This window comes from Lethenteron reissneri, chromosome 30, assembly GCF_015708825.2.
Source record: "Lethenteron reissneri isolate LAM-NWPU_2019-01 chromosome 30, ASM1570882v1, whole genome shotgun sequence".
NCBI classification, from domain to species: domain Eukaryota; kingdom Metazoa; phylum Chordata; class Hyperoartia; order Petromyzontiformes; family Petromyzontidae; genus Lethenteron; species Lethenteron reissneri.
This window is the reverse complement of record NC_083808.1, coordinates 14,117,861-14,134,446: the sequence shown is the minus strand read 5'-3', so window position 1 is coordinate 14,134,446 and position 16,586 is coordinate 14,117,861. Positions and strand designations below refer to the sequence as shown.

The 16,586-nt window shown below is 52.4% G+C and overlaps 1 protein-coding gene across 2 annotated transcripts in view; it reads left to right on the top strand.

Moving 5' to 3' along the window:
• Positions 1-15,670, top strand: part of DDX20 (DEAD-box helicase 20) — a 37,196-nt gene extending 21,526 nt beyond the window's left edge. For both annotated transcript variants that reach the window (XM_061563120.1, XM_061563119.1), the window contains 7 exons: positions 1,139-1,281; positions 2,649-2,787; positions 3,771-3,829; positions 5,153-5,235; positions 6,773-6,878; positions 10,885-10,986; positions 11,963-15,670. In XM_061563120.1, the coding sequence (XP_061419104.1) occupies positions 1,139-1,281; positions 2,649-2,787; positions 3,771-3,829; positions 5,153-5,235; positions 6,773-6,878; positions 10,885-10,986; positions 11,963-13,458 (2,128 nt within the window). In that variant the 3' untranslated portion in view covers positions 13,459-15,670. The remainder of the gene's footprint in view (positions 1-1,138; positions 1,282-2,648; positions 2,788-3,770; positions 3,830-5,152; positions 5,236-6,772; positions 6,879-10,884; positions 10,987-11,962) is intronic.
• The last annotated feature ends 916 nt before the right edge of the window (positions 15,671-16,586 follow it).

The window sequence follows — 16,586 nt, the reverse complement described above, 5'->3', positions numbered from 1 at the left end:
GCCGTCCTTATAAGGGCCGAGCCGGGTAAGCCAGTGGCGCGGCCCAAGAGCTTCCAGACCGCTGCCCTTATCAGGGCAAGGCTGGTTAGCTGGTGCCGAGATCTGTGCTTGCCAGGGCCAGATCAGTCAGCCTCCCGTAGCCCAGTAGAGGAGGACTGGGGGACAGGACAGAGGGCTTAGTACTAGGGTGGGTTTCCCATAGTACAGGTGAAGGGGCCGATACCCCTTCAACTATTGTACCTGTCCCGGAGTTAATAAACAGAGTGTGCCTCAACTTCGACATCGTCTCCTCGAACTTACTACATATTTATTAATTACAATACTGTATAGCACAGTAAAACTTAAAGTAAACTACAAGGTAAATTCTTAGCCTATTTGCTATAAAAACTTTTAACATGCATTGAACGTATGTATCGTATCGTGGTAACCCTAAAATGAAATCGCTTAAGCTACGTATCATACATGCATTGAACGTATCGTAACGTATCATATTGTACTGTACTCACCAAGATTTTGTCCGTCGTCTGCATACTTGAACGATGTTAGGTTGTTGATGGCCACATTGACTTAGTTGTCGGAAGAGGAGGATGGCGATGATAAAGCACTTGGAAGACATGCTTTCTCACAAAAATTGGGCTTTAAAACACAAAAAACACAGAACAAAATACACGCTCTAACACCATGACAACTTAACTCCGTCGACCGCTGGTGAGAGTGAGGCATCACACAAGGCGGGAGATGCGTACAGTACATCCTGGCAGCGTCCCAACGTACAATGTCGTACCTCGTATGCTGCTGCGTTTGCCTGCCGCGCAAAATGTAAAATATTTTACAATTTTGTCATATCGCTATCGCCATCGTAAGATCGAAATATCGTAAGTCAGACCATCGTAAGTCGGGGACTACCTGTACTGTACGATATAAGAACCATGGTATTCATGTCGTCCGCCTTGCACAATATCGTTGCACCGTGAGGATCGTCGCACCGTGAGGATCCTTACTCATATAATTGCGTAAAATGTTGAATTTCCTCGTCAATTGTGAGATAAGAATCAGGGTAACGAACGTTTTGGGCGAATCCCGATTGCCCGCCTGGTGAAGTGACCGGTGTCTGCGCCCCACCCCCTCCCCCCCTTAGCTGGATCTACTCGAGCCTGCCGGCGAACAAGCAGGTGCTGGCGCTGTCAGCCACCTACCCCGAGTCGCTGGCGTCACACCTCACCCACTACATGCGCGAGCCGACCTATGTGCGCCTCAACCCCAGCGACATGGCCCTGCTCGGTGAGCAGATCCTCCCGCTCACTCATTCACTCACAGGAGCAGCCTTTTCAGTTTCATTTATTTATTTCATTTATTTATTTCATTTATTTGGAATAACCCTGTGAGCTATTCGGCTCTTGATTCGGGTGCAACCGCAACAAACAATACAATGACAACGTACATTTAAAATGTACTGTCCCTCCCATGCCTGGTGTGGCGTGCTCACAGAGAGCCGTGCTCACTCCAAGAGCCTCACTCGGAGACCCTCACTCTCTCAAGAGAGCCTCACTCGCTCAGAGAGCCTCACTCACAGATACTGTGCCTCTCCAAACTCACTCAGCAGCATTGGTTTAAACACAAGCAATACTCTGGACCGGTTTCGACTCAAGTTTTCTTGCAGATGTAATGTGAGGATATATCCGGGCTGTTGATGGATCACACCTCGTTACGATGATTGGCTCTACCAGTCCTGGCCCATAGCCAATGGGGGGAAGTCTAGGGCGTGGCCCTGACGTAATGGGAAGGTGACATCTGTAAGTAGAGGATTGGATCTGCTGGCTTTAGCCACAGCCAATGGGGGGACGAGTCAGGGGCGCGGTCCTGGGAACATACGATGGAGTCTAGAAGATTCCATAGAGGTTTACCAGGATTGGTGGAAAGGTACCACGTGACCCGGGTATTAAAAGGGGTGGAGACGGACAACACGTGGTCAGATCTGGAACGAACGGAGGGTGAGGCCACGCTGGAGCGGGGTCCAGGCTGCCACGTGGCCGCGCGTGTCTCTCTCTCCCTCTCACGCTGTCTGTCAGCAGTGTGAAGGAGTAAGATAGGAGTGTTGTGAACGAAAGACAAATAAAGACCGGATTCCAGAAGTCGCTTCCACGACCTTTATTACACATTGAAGCAATGCAGATGATGAGATGGACTCGCAGAAGGCCGTGCCGATGGGTTGTGTAAAAAATCTTAAATTTGTTTAAATGGAGAGACGAATGTTTATGGAAAGGGGGCACCATTTATTATGTTCCTGAAACTAAAACTACTTTTAAAAATATATACTTTACCAGCCACAAATGATAGTTCAACGAAGTGGCTTATGTGGACATTTATAGCAGCCAAATACTCTAAACGCATGTTTCTGGAGGGAAAAACCGGATAACTCGGACAAAAATCCAGGGGACCATGGGGAGAACATGCAAACTCCAAATATTAAGCAGGCGTCAGGGTCGGAATCGAACCCAGGGCCTCCTGCATACCAGGCGAAATAGTTAACATCTCGCCACTGTGGCGCCAAAATTTTAACGATTTTTACGACAGCGCATGGTAGCTTGTGGTGTGCACCAGGTAGCACATGAACACGATCGGTGTCCTGTACCCCTGTCACAACACAGGGTTGAAGCAGTTCTACAAGGTCGTGCCATGCCATGCCATCTCACACCACATCCTGCGCGACAAGACCCAGGAGCTGCTGCAGCTCTTGTCACGGATTCCCTTCAACCAGGCGCTGGTTTTCTCCAATATGCACAGCAGGTAGCGCGCACACACGCACGTACCACATACACACATACACCACACGCTACACACACACACCACAAAGTACACACACTGCACAGTACACACACCATATACACACACACCACATATACACACACCACATACACACCACATACACACCACATACACATACACTACATGCACTACATACACATACCACACACATGCCACATACATCCACACGCACACACAGCACAGACACACGTATCACACAGGACACACACCACACACACACGACACGTACCATATACCCCACAGACACACCATGGTAACGTGACTCATCTTCACCTTGAGCCGGTGTGTTCTTGGTGTGTGCGTGTATGTTCATGTTTGTTTGTTTGGCCATGTTTGTTTGTTTGGCCATGTTTGTTTGTTGTAGTACAGAGTTAGACTGATGGCCTTAATCTAAGTTGTCTTGTGGTTGTTGTTTGACTTGCATCCCACTGGGATTTTTGCACACAGTGTTGGTGTACGGTGCTTTTTCTGCAATATTTTGCTGTCTTTTCTTGGATTTTCTATTTGCACATAGTCATTTTAAGATGTTTTCTTGTTCATGTTTTTGTTTTCTGTTTGTTGCGGTTGCACCCGATTCAAGAGCCGAATGGCTCACAGGGCTATACCTAATAAATGAACTTGAACTTGATGTGTGTGTATGTGTGTGCACATGGTGTGTGGAGCGGTAGTGTAGTGGTTAGTTCGCTGTGCTATGAACCCGGAGAACCGGGTTCACGGCCAACACCAGTAACGGTTATCTGAACCGGTCCTGGGCCTTACCTAGGTTGATTCGGCCTCAAATGAGTACCTGGTGCGGTGTGTAAACATGGCGTGGTGCTGACCCACCCCCTCGTGTACCGTTCCGGCCTTCATAGGTGCTCGCTAACAGCACTTGCCCCTACAGTCTGTTAAGGCTATACAGGGGATTTTTGTCTTTTTTTGTGTGGTGCGTGTGTTGTGTCCAGGGCACAGCACCTGGCGGACTCTCTCTCGGCACGTGGCTTCCCAGCTGCATGCATCTCTGGTAGGCACACGCAGCACACGCAGCACACGCACGCTCTAGGAGGTGTTGCTGTTGGTGCCAGTGTGGGTTATTGTGGGAAGCGGTAGTGTAGCGGTAGACCCAAGTTCGATTTCTGCTCACGCCCAACACAAGTGACGAATGTTTGAACCGGTCATGGGCCTCCCCTAGGTCGACTTGGCCTCAAATAAGTACCTGGTGTGGTGTGTAAACATTACCACTAGGGAGACAAAGTCGGCCAGGCATGGTGTTGGCCACCTTCATAGGTGGTCGCTAACAGTACCTGCCCCAACATTCTGTTCAGGCTATAAAGTGCATCTTTGTCTTGTGAGGGTGCATCAGCCGCCGTACACCTCGCCTCGAGGTAGCTGCAATTTGACAACGTTGTGGTGAGATGTTAACTACCTCACCTGGTATGCAGGAGATCGTGGGTTCGATCGCGACCCTGACGCCTTTTTATTTGGAGTTTGCATGTTCTCCCCATGGTCGCTTGGATTTTTCTGCGAGTCCTCCCGTTTTTTCCTCCACATTTAAAATCAACATGCGTTGTAGAGTATTTGGCTGCAATACATTTCCACATGTTAAGCCACTTCGTTGAACTTTCATTTGTGGCCAGGTTGCTTCTGAAGAGCTATGTAGCTCAAGTGGGCCTTAACTGTTATATAAAAATAGTTTCGTTTTTTTTTTAAGCACAGCTAATGTACACAATTACTTGTCGGCCTACAGTACGGATAACAGTAGAGTGATTACAGTCATTTCTTCACGTGGAGTGGATTTTCTCAGCCAAGTTTATCATTCATAATAGATTTCGGGTTTGGCCAGACTAAGATCTGGCCAATTTTTGTTGTCAGGAAACACTCCACCACCTAACACAGCCAAACAAATGTAATTGTCACGCGGTGTTCAAGCGTTTAACGATGCGCTAATTACGATCGTTTCAGCGCGCTCACCAGCGAGTTGAAGAACGGTTCTCACAGCCAAGCGTGGCAACTAGATACACATCGTTTAATTTGAAACTGCATCAAGCGTCATCAGGTCATTAAAACCAGGCAGTCAGAATAACCGTCGCATTTGGCATGGGTTAGTCATTGGTGAATCGGGGTGTGAGGATCCGTTGTTCAACTCACCGGTGAGTGAGCTGAAACGATCATCATTGGCGCGTCGTTTAACGTGCCGAAACCTGACATTTTATTCCTTCGGCTACGTCGGGCGGTGGAGGGTTTCAAGACAAAAAAAAAGTGGCTGATAATTCCCGCTGTGTGCGATCGCCTGTCACTCGATGCGGTGGCGATGAAGCCCGCGATTCCGTCTGTCTCCTTGCTGCAGGGGGCATGACCCAAAGCCAACGCCTTGACGCCATGTCCAAGCTGAAGCACTTCCAGTGCCGCGTCCTCATCTCCACTGACCTGGTAACGACGGCAACATCGACGACAGGCTTAGCTTATTTACATTTATACAGCGCCTTACGAAAATTTGAAAATTGTACATAAGATGATAGCGGTTGAAATAAATAGTGGGGATTATACGTGGCGGTATAGTTATGGTTACAGGAGAACAGGTGGGATAGCTTAAGGAGGGGTAGTGAGTGGGGCTGGGGTAGTGATAGGGGTTGGAGTAGTGATAGGGGTAGTGAATGGGGTAGTCATAGTGTTAGGCCTGCTCGGAGCTGGGGGGAGGGGGGCAGGGAGGAGCAGTAGCAGGATGAGCTAGGGGAGAATGGAAACAGGTTGGTGAATATAATGAGCCAGATTCATAGCACGTGCATAATTCACACAGCGAGTCGCCAACACGATTCAGAGGCGCGGGCCAAAGCCCAGCTGTTACTCGAGTGCCTGCTGCCCAGGTGCGTGCCTCTCGAAGACCGCAGCGGACCGCTCGCTTGCTGGGTTCATCCGCAGGCAGGAAGTTCCACACACGCGGAGCAGGGACAGGAGGAGAGCGACCGGTGTTTAGCGGTTGTGCTGTTTCACCTAGAAGCGCATTATCATTGTGCCCAGGTGTACACAGCACAATGCAGGGCGTCCATTGCTCAACTGGCTTTTGAACGCATGCGTGCATATGTGTGAGATGTCGTCGCAATACAGCACTCATTGGGGCCATTGCCACTGCCGCGCAGCTCTGAAAATCTTTGCTTTTACCCCCTCCGTACCTCGGCCAGATTATATGTATGTATTTTGAACTTCTCTCAAACCGTATGTAGCCAACCGTGCTAATTGTGCTGGGAAATGCACTTGGAATTCATTCAGACAAGTTCAAACAACCAAGTCTCACTCAGCCTGAAGAAGCCTGAAGCATATCAGGCGATTCTAATGCCAAATGAGGATTCATGAACCGGACTGCTGCTACTGCTGGTGTTGTCGTGAGTGCTGATGCTGTGCACTCTTCAGTTTTATCTGTGAAAGGTTTGTTGTGGGTTGGGTTATTTTATGCAAAGCGCAGTGAGGCCTTGTGGCACTGTGTAGAATTAAGTTTCAGTGTTGTGATGACACCGCAGGACTTGGTAGAGTCCACAGCAGTAATTCAATTGAACAATGCCACCAAAAACAATCAGAATCTTCATCTAGACGGGAGGAAACCGATGAGCAATGAAGCTTTTTTTCACAGATGTCCAGTAGAGGCGTATTAAACCCACAGAGATATTGCTGGTGTGAACGTGTCAATACATTCAAATGCTGTGGCATCTGCGTGGACTCAACCTAACATTACTAAATAACCATCATCGTTCATCGCCATCCCTACATGACTCTGCGTTGCCCTCAGTCCATCTCGCTTCCTACGCAGGAACCGATCGTCAGGACGGCCAGGTTGGCTGAGAGTCTTGTTGAGAATCTTCGGCTTTTTGGTTGACGACCGGGAACCGGGGAGCGTTTCCCCGACAGCCGTAATGCTGCGCGGCGGACAGGGGACGCTGCCACACCTGCCACAGCTGTTCCGTCATCTTTGCAGATGGCGCGCGGCATCGACGCCGAGAAGGTGAACCTCGTCATCAACTTGGACGTGCCCGATGACTGGGAGACCTACATGCACCGCGTGGGGCGCGCCGGACGCTTTGGTGAGTTAGGCGCTCACCAGGGGGGAGGCGTCGCTGTCGGGTGCGCAGGCGGTGCAACTGCTCCGGGACCCATGGGACCCCTGGAGGGCCCAGGCGCTGGGCTAAGAACAAGAGGGGGGTGGACATTCCATCTACACCATACGAGTGTGATGTTGGTAGAGGTATTCGAGTGAACTGTGGTGTGTGTAGTAATAGGTTTTTACCCTTTCAACTGGTACAAAAAACTGACACCTTTATACAAGGCATCATGTTTGCAATAGCCACAACACAAGTAGTCAAAAAGCAAACAAAAAGAAACAACTCTGATAATGATAATGATATGCACTGTCCTTGAAGTTGATTGGTCCACACCCGAGACAGCTTTTCTTAGAGCCTAGTCTCCATTGGTGTTGGACCAGATGACGCCAAAAGGCGTACAACTCAAAAACAGCGCACTATCAGAGTATTGAGAGCTCGGGTAAGCATTTACACTATGAGACCTCCTTTACCAGTGGCAAAATATAGTAATAGGTTTTTACCCCTTCAACTGGTCTCATAGTGTGGTGTGTGTGATACAGGCATCTGTGGGATAGTTGGGAGAGGGGCTCGAGTAAGCTGTGTGTGTGACGGGTGCGAGAGGCTGGTAACCCCTCCACCTTCAATTAATTACCACTAAATTACGAAAAAAATATCCAACTAAGCTTGTGCCAGAGGCCCCGGGTGGACAGGCGTCTATGGCGTCTCCTGGCCAAACCCCATTTGGTGGAGCCAAGAGATTGAATTTTTACTCTCGGGGTTCCTCCAGAAACAGCGAAAAGCCACTGCGGGTGGCCACATGGAATGTTCAAATGCTCACTGCGGAGGAGAAGCTGCCACTACTCTGTTGGGAGCTGGACCCATACTGCCCAGATCTCTGCAGTATTCAGGAGGTCCAGAGGACCGGCTCTGGCTCCTTACACCATGCGGGGGTTGGACAGTCCTCTACTCGGGGCAGGAGACAACCAACAGGGAGTGGCTCTTCTTCTGAACAAAAAAATGAAGGGGATGTGGGAGCGTCGCGGTGAGGTGTGGGAAGCTGTAAGCCCCAGGCTACTTTGGGCTTGCCTTCCCATCAACCAGAGGTGAGGAGTGGTTGTCGTGTTTGCTTATGCCCCCCACCGAAGATGATCATCAGTGGAGCGATGCAGGCAAGGCCGATGAGTCAGATGCCTTCTATGACCTCCTGTCACAGGTGTTAGCTAAAGTGGCCCATCGGGATAGTCATCCTGTTGGGTGACTTTAATGCCTGAGTTGGTCATGATGCTGGCACCTGGTCTGGAGTTATTGGAAGGCATGGGCCAGATCAGCTCAATAACAACGGTAGGAGGCTGCTAAACTATTGTGCAGCCCATGGGCTTGTAGTTACCAACACGCTGTTCCGGCATCGGCGCATCCACACAACATCATGGTTTCACACCGGATCCAAGTAAGAACATCTGCTGGACTAAATAGTGATGGAACAGCGGATGCGGGCCCATGTCCTTGACACCAGGACCTACTGTGGAGCTGATCTGTCCACTAACCATTGATTTGTCATCTGTAAGATGCACCTGCCATTCTTCTACTCCGGTGGTGGGTGTACACCCAGGACCCCATTCAAACCCATAGTGTGCTGGTCTCAGCTAGCTCATGAAAGTTGCAAGCAAGAATTTCATCATCGCTTGCAGCTGGGGTTGGCATCGTCCCCCACTCCTCCTGATGCCGAGGGCAAATGGGCGAGGTTTAGGACTGCTGCTCATGCAGCTGCAATAGATGGGTTGGGTACATGGTTCAGATCTCCCCAGAGACCCTGTCTGACAGGCTTACCGCAGCCTTCACTCGGAGGTTCGGAGAGCCGTGAGGTGCTGCAAGGATGGATGGTGGTCGCGGGTTGCTGAGGAGATGGAATCTGCCTACGTGGGCTGAAATCACAAATCACTGTTTAATTCCATTAAAAAAGTAACTTGCAGCGCCACACCTATCACCATCGATGATCCAATCTCCGACCCCCAGGAACAGGTTTGCAGATTTGCTGAGCATTTCGGTGAGGTCTTGAGGGAGGGGATATCCGTCAGCTTGGAAAACATCATGGGGCAAAGTGGGGGGATGACCCTGCTGAGGCTATGGTGCTCAAATATTACAAGTTGTCCAGCCCTGTGAGCGGCTGGCTGAGGTGCCATCTGTTGAGGAAGTAATGAAGGCGATCCAGAGTCTGAGACGAGGAAAGGCACTGGGCAGAAATGATCTCCCAAGCGAAATGCTGATGGAGGGGTGGCATTTGTGCACAGACTGCCCTACATGACATCATAATAACAGTCTGGACCACTGGACAGGTTCCGCAGGATTGGAAGGATGCCCTGGTGGTCCCCCTCTTTAAGAAGGGGGACTGCACAGACTGTAACAATTACAGGGGCATCTCACTCCTCAGTGTGCCAGGAAAGGTCCTGGCAAGGATTATTCAACATCGCCTTTCCAGGCACGCTGAGGAGAGGCTTGCAGAGCGCCAATATGGTTTCAGGAAAGGGCGGTCCTGCACAGATGGCAAAGTTTCTGTCCGTCTGCTACAGCAGAGGTGTAGGGAATTCCAACAAGACCTATATATCTGCTTTATTGACCTGGTCAAGACTATCATACCATCAGTAGGCCTGGGCGCTGGGTTATTCTTCGTGCTTTTGGAGTCCCTGACTCTCAGCTCACAATCATTAAGAACCTTTATGATAATGAGCGGGTAAAACTACGTGGCCGGGAATCAGAGCTATTCCCTGTTCACCTTGGAGTGCTCCCATATTATTTAACATCTATTCCCACCACGTAGTTCGTGAAGCCTTCGATTGCTGTACCGGAGGAATTTCCATCTGGTACAGATACAGTGGGAGGCTGATCGATGCCCGGGTGCGGTCAAGGGATGACTCCCTATTGGTCAACCATGTAATGTATGCCAATGATCTGATAATTGCTGCTCAATCAGAGGAGGAGTTGGAGGCGCTGCTGCTGAACCTGGAGCATGCCACTACGAGGTGGGGCCTTCCCATCAAGACCACCAAAACCAAACACCTGCCTGGGTATTTTGTGCCATCAGACACTCCACCCCCACAACTCCCAATTGGTGATGGGGCAATTGTGGAGAGGATGGAGAGTTTCCCATACCTGGTCAGTGTGCTCATGACCGGCTCCGGTTTGACAGCAGAGGTCTCACTCTGAATCAGTCGAGCAGCATTATCTTTTCATCGGTTGCGTAATGCTGTGTGGAAGCTACCTGGTCGGTCGCTCCACACGAAGCTTCGAGTCTTCTCGGCCATAGGCATACCGTCCCTTGTCTACGCTTGCGAAAGTGGACCCACCCTAATGGAACATATTCGCCGATTAGAAACATTTAGGCTGGCCTGTCTATGATCCATCCTGGGTTTAACAGGGCTGGATCGTGTGAGGTGCTCACAAATCCTTGAAAGATCTGGACAAAGTCGCATCGGTGAGTTCTTCCGGCAGGCAAGGCTGGGTCATGTAGCCCGCATGCCCAGCCACCGCATGCCTAAACAGTTTTTGTTCGGCCGGAGAGAGAGGGCTCAATGGGTACAGCACAGGCTAGAGAAGAGATTGAGTGATGAGGTACAAGAGGATGTGGAGCTGAGTGGACTTGTTAATGACTGGTACCTGTAGTGTCAACATCGGCCTCAGTGGAGGCTCGTGAAGGACGCTACTGGGCAGTTGGAAGCAGTCACCCTCCAGCAACAACGGAGGGCAGAGGAGCGACTCTCACAACAATGAGCAGAGCGCCGGGCGGCTAAAACACAGCATGTTGGCACAGTGGGAGGCATCGGTGGTGCGTCAGCCAGTCATCTCAGTTAGTCGACCTATGGCACATAGCCTGGCACAAGTGCCGTGGTGACGGTGTGCGATGCAGGCACCTGTGGGATCGTTGCGAGAGGGGATCGTGTGATCTGTGTGTATGATGTAGGCACGTGTGGGACCGTTGGGAGAGGGGTTTGAGTGAGCTGTGTGTGTGATGCAGGCACATATGGGCTGGTGGTGACGTACTGCAGCCAGGGCGAGGAGGAGAACCTGCTCATGAAGATCGCTGCAAAGTGCAACCTCCAGCTGCAGGCCCTGCCCGGTGTGTGCCTCCCAACAACAACCACCATTCACCACTTAAGTGGCGGTGGCGTCACGACGGCGCTTGTGGCAGGCTGGGTACACGCACACATGCAAACGCGTGCCAGGAGCAGCCCGACGTCGCCCCTGTTTATCGACACACGGCACCGACCTCCGACCCTAGCTGCGATTCCACGAGCCGTCGCTGGCTGGTCGCCCGACTGCGGTGCACCCATTTACACCGCTGTGTAAACCGGTGTCAATTCCGTAAACAGCCTGATCAGAAAGAGATTTCCGGTGTTTGCAGTCAAGAGTAAACTTTGACGTGGCTTCGTGCGCCACTGGAGAAACAAGTTCCCTTCTTCCGATGAAGCCAATTACAGCAAAGGAAACCTGCATTACATTCACTCGTTCTCGAGACGACTGCAAGTTGGGGGGTGGGGTCCCGATAACCGCCGAATCTCGGAACGCGCAAGCGGTTAGCATTAGCCGAATCTCGGAACGCGCAAGCGGTTAGCATTAGTTTTATTTAGAGAGGCATAGCGCTGCTGTTTTTAAAAGACATTGCACTTACCGCAGAGAACCATAGCGACACGACCACACCCTATAATAGCTGGCGCCAAACTGTGCCACACGCCCTCCCGCATGGCCTTGTGGGAGCCTTGGTACTGATAAAGTTATTTTATTTAAGTTTTTCTTCCGGGTCTGTACTGATGACGTACACATACGTCATTGAATCATTACATTTGTATACGAATCATAATTACTTATGACCCAGGAAAGAGCGTCCTGCTACTCTGGGATGTTTGGTCAACACCATTTACAGAACAGGGAGAGAACACGCACACTCCACACAGAAAAGCGGCCGAGTAAGGAATTTAACCCAGGCTCCTTGTTGCTGTGAGGCTCCGGTGTTACCGCCGTGCCACCCGGCCGCCTGTCATTGTTTCCGATGGCTGAGTGTGTGTAACCAGCGCTCGTTCGTGCCGTTCTCCTAGAAACCATCTCGTCGGACTTCATGGCCGAGGCGTTCGCTGACCAGGAGGAGGACGCTCCCGGGGATCTTCCAGTGGCAGCCGTTGTGCAGCCCCCCGCGTGGGCCTCGTCGCGATCCTCCTCGGCGAAGCACAAGGCGCGACCGCAAGTCCCGGCCCAACGGGTGCGGGCCGAGCACAGCGGGAAGGCCTCAGCTCGAAAGCAGCACAAGGGTGGGGCACCTCACCCGGCCGGGCCCTGGGAGGAAGACGAACCCAGCTACAGGAGGGTTGGCGCAGGGGGTTCGAGTGAGGCCGCACGGCCGGCTCAGGCCGCGACCAAGGTTCGTGTGGCTGAGAACGGCGGCGGCGGTGGTGGTTGCCTGTCATGGCAGCCGGCCTCACTCCACCCGCTTCCTCCAAATCGGCTGCGAGAAGCCGGCAGCTCATCGGAGAGTAACTTACCGCAAGTTCCTCCCTTGGCTTTGTTTAAACGAAGCTCCTCCACGCAGAGCGGAAATTTCGCAGAGGCGCTCGCCGACTACGAATACTTTCTGTGCCACGGCGTCGGTAAGCCCCCCGAGGCCGGAGCGGCGGTCGGCGACGGCGGCGTGGGGGAGGCGGAGAAGCAGCCCACGTCCCGTGGGGAGAGTGACCCCCAGCAGTCGGACTCCTGTGAGCCCGCGTGCACCGGCAGGACGGAAGGCAGCACTGCTCCTCAGTCGGCGGGTGACGAAAGCAACGACGATGAGAAGAGCGTTGGCACTCACGCGAGGAGGCACAGTGAGAGAGAGGTGGAGCGGGAGGAGGAGCAAGAGGAGAGCAGCGACGAGGAAATGGATGACGCGGACGAGGAGGAGGGCAGCACAGACACGATGGACAGTGAGGAGGTGCGCGAGGCCGGTGGAGACGACGCTGCACCGAGCAAACGACACGACGACCCGCGGCTGGAACGCACTGCCGTGCGCGGGGACGGAACCGCTTCAGGAATCCGGGCCGAGCGAGCCGAGCGGAGGTCGGGCTCGGACGCGGCAGCGCGGGCGGGTGGCGCGACAGCCAGCAGAGCCGCCGGTGGGAGCCATTTAGACTACAACTCGTACTTCTTCCCGAAGAACTACGAGGCCAAGGGCAGGCATCCGCCGTCCAGTCCAAAAAGAGACGCGAAGCGCGACGCTTTCCCGTCGAGCGCCACGAGGCCTGCGCTTAAACAAAAGGCCGCGGCTGAGCGAGACACGGCGTCTGCCCGGCCGAGAACCACAGAAGCGAGGCCCTGGGCGGCGGTGGGTTACCGGGCGGCACCGGGGGCCGCTGACGGAGCTTGGCCGGCGGGGGCCGCAGAGGGAGCGTGGCCAGCAGGGGCCGCAGAGGGAGCGTGGCCGGCGGGAGATGACGCCGACCCTCACGGTCGCCATGCAGCGTACGCGGCCGGCGGCGGGTGGAGTGCCTGGTACCGGCACTACTGGCAGTGGTGGTACTATGCCAACGCCGTGTACACGAGGGAGCTCGTGAAGCGCTGTTAGCGGGCGCCTGCGATGGTGCTTGCAGGGGGGAGCGGTGTGGTGGTGGCGGCCCAGCGATTGCGCCTTCGCCGCCCGTCGTTCTTATCGTTGTTATTGTTATTATTGTTGTTTATCCGGGAAGGCCTCGCCAGGGCTGGCGATACTCATATTTGAGGAGGGTCCTGCCGAGTTGTCACAGGGGGGTGATTCTGCTGCTGCTGAGTGATCTCAATTGAGTGTTTGCGGCTAATTTTCACAATTGGGATGTTTTGGGCCGATATTGGTTTATACTTTGTGCGTTTGTTTTTTTACCCTTACATATGCGGCTTCTGCTTCATGTTGAACGTTAAAGATCTCCTGACGTCGATTGAAAGGAGTAAACTTTTGTTGCCGGTTTCACTGTGCAAAGTGACCCGGGCCTTTAATTGGCCAGGTTGGCTACTTACGGTTGTGAAAGAACTTCAACATACACACGTACATTTTAAAAATACCAACGCAGGTGAGTTGACTGTGATTGGTGTACATATCACGATCTTCGCCCCCCCCCACCCTCCACAGGCAGAATAAACTTCCGATTGCAGGCCAGGTGCCCGAGTCGCCTCATGTTGCACAGGGACAGCTGCCACTGGGGGTGTCCCTTTCAAATGTTTGAGATGTGTTGGGAGTCACTTATTGCGCAGGCACAAAGTGACGATTGCTTTCGTGAAGTGGGGCTTGTCTTGTTCTAGGAGGAATGTGGTGGGAATGTTGACAGCGGTCCACCTACAGCATAGCTACAGCACACCTACACAGCATAGCTACAGCACCCCTACACAGCATAGCTACAGTACACCTACACAGCATAGCTACAGCACACCTACAGCATAGTTACTGCACAGCTACATAGCATAGCTACAGCACAGCTACAGCAAACCTACACAGCACACCTACAGCACACCGACACAGCATAGCTACAGCAGGGGTGGGCAGAGGGGGGTCAAATGAGGTGATGGATGAAACCCTGCAAACATTTGTTTTATTGACACGGTGTAAACACGCGGAAAGTGTCGTGTACTTTGTTTTAATGTACACCATGACATTTCGGGACCATGTCCCTCTGCAGCCCCGACACTTAGAGCTGCACATTTTGCATCCGCACTCCTGCAGCTCCCCACACGATCCCCACTCACGCACGACTTCTCTCGGTGCGACGTGGGCAGCGCGAGGGTGGCTGGGAGCCCCCCGCGTGCAAGGCAGAGCTCACCGGGTTGCGGTCCGCACGATGGTTGTTCATAAAGGACAAAAGAGATGGAAAAGCGTATGCAGATGGTGTGTTGGGCAACCTCTGTGTCTATATCTGCGAAGGAACTGAAATAAAGTGATTAGTCAATGAAACGTGTGGCGCCGCATGGTGTTCACTCACGATATTCAGTGTTCACTCAGTATGCGCTCGCAGTTTTCACTCGGTGTGTTCACTGGCTGTTGTAGATTGTAGACAGAACGACTCGGAGGTTTGACGAGGAGCCACGGATGAGCAGCAGCAGCAGCATCCATGCAATGAGCCACTGCCAACAATTGCCCAAGCTCTGTGGTCTTCCATCTATGAAGGTGTTATCGTCAATTAATTAGTGCTAACATGTGGGAGGAAACCAGAAAATCTGGAGAAAACTCACATGCGCGAGGGGAAATATACCTATGTGGGAATGAGCTAAGCGTTGAGGTAAATGGCCTGGAATTCTAGATCCAAATTTATGTATGTGTAGTGGTAATGAGGGAGAGTCTTCTTCTCGAGGCAACACGTTTATTTAACAGTAACAACTATAACATGAGGTCCTTAGCACAAAGGGCTATCGGCCCCTCCGCCCGGTACCCTGGGGAAGTATAGTATAGCCTCCGGGCTCGCGTGTCCTACTCACTGGGACCACTTCCTCTATATCAGCCCTCCGGCTAGGCGGACCTTGGGGAGGTTAGCTGACCCGACCCAGCCAAGGTCCTCGGTTCCCAGCCACTGGCCCGCTCGGTTCCGGCTCTTGGAAGGTCGTTGGGTCCGGGGGTTCCCAGGATCCTATGCTAGGCTGGCTCTTCGGGTCTTCAGCTTGACTGGCAAACCCGTTCAGGGGTCCCCCTTATATACACCCCCAGGCTCACTCCGCCCCTGGCCACGCCTATTCTCGAGAACCTTCTGGAGGGACCTGGACTATTGCGTAATCCCCCAGCCCCCACTGGGGGCCTGGGGTGTGTACCTCTGGTTCCCAACCACCCTGGCCTAACGGCGTTACTTGATACAGGCCGTACTCGCCGTTGCCCACCGTTGCCCACTGTTGACCAGTGGCGAGTAGTGGTAACCGCATGTAACGCTAACAATACCCACTACATATGTACCGTATGTAGCCAACCGTGCTAATGGGATGTTTGGGGGAAGGACAAACTAAACACAATAAACAGTTCTAAAGAAATGAGTTTTCAGTCTATATTTAAAAGTGCATAGCTCCATTAGCTTGTTAATATCAGAAGAGCGTTCCAGACAGCATCAGAAGCGCATCTGAAAGCGCACGATGCAGTGACGGTCTTTGTTCGATGGCCAGCCAAAAGCTTGTTAGGATGACCGGAGTTCGCGTGATGGTTTATGCTCCTTGACAAGATCAGCAAGCTATTGTGGTTAATTTGTGGTAAGGACTTCGTGTGGAATGAATGCAACCTCAATGTATTCGTTCGGCAACCAGAAGCCAATGTAGCTCAGCGAACACTAGACTGACATGGTCAGATCTTGCATAACCCGTCACAACATGTGCCAGAGAGTTTTGTACATGCTGCAGCTTGGCAATGTTTTTGCCAAACATCCCACAGAGTGAGTTGCAATAATTGAGCCTTGTCGATACTATACTACACGCCACTGTTGGCTATGTCACCACTCAATAGTGGTCGAATGTGTCGTAGAGCCCTGATGTGAAAATTGCAGGACTGGACTAAATGGGTTGGGGGAGGTAGGAAAAAGTTGCACACGCCAGCTCCAGCCACCTGAGCGGGGGGCACCAGGAATTGGGGGCACAGCGCCACCGGGGGCCGGTCTCGGCCCTTCGCTGCAGGAGAAACGCGCCCAGCCCGAGTGCAGCGTTCCCAACAACTGAACGGCGGCTGCCGTGTTTCGTCAGAAACCCTCGAGGAGGATT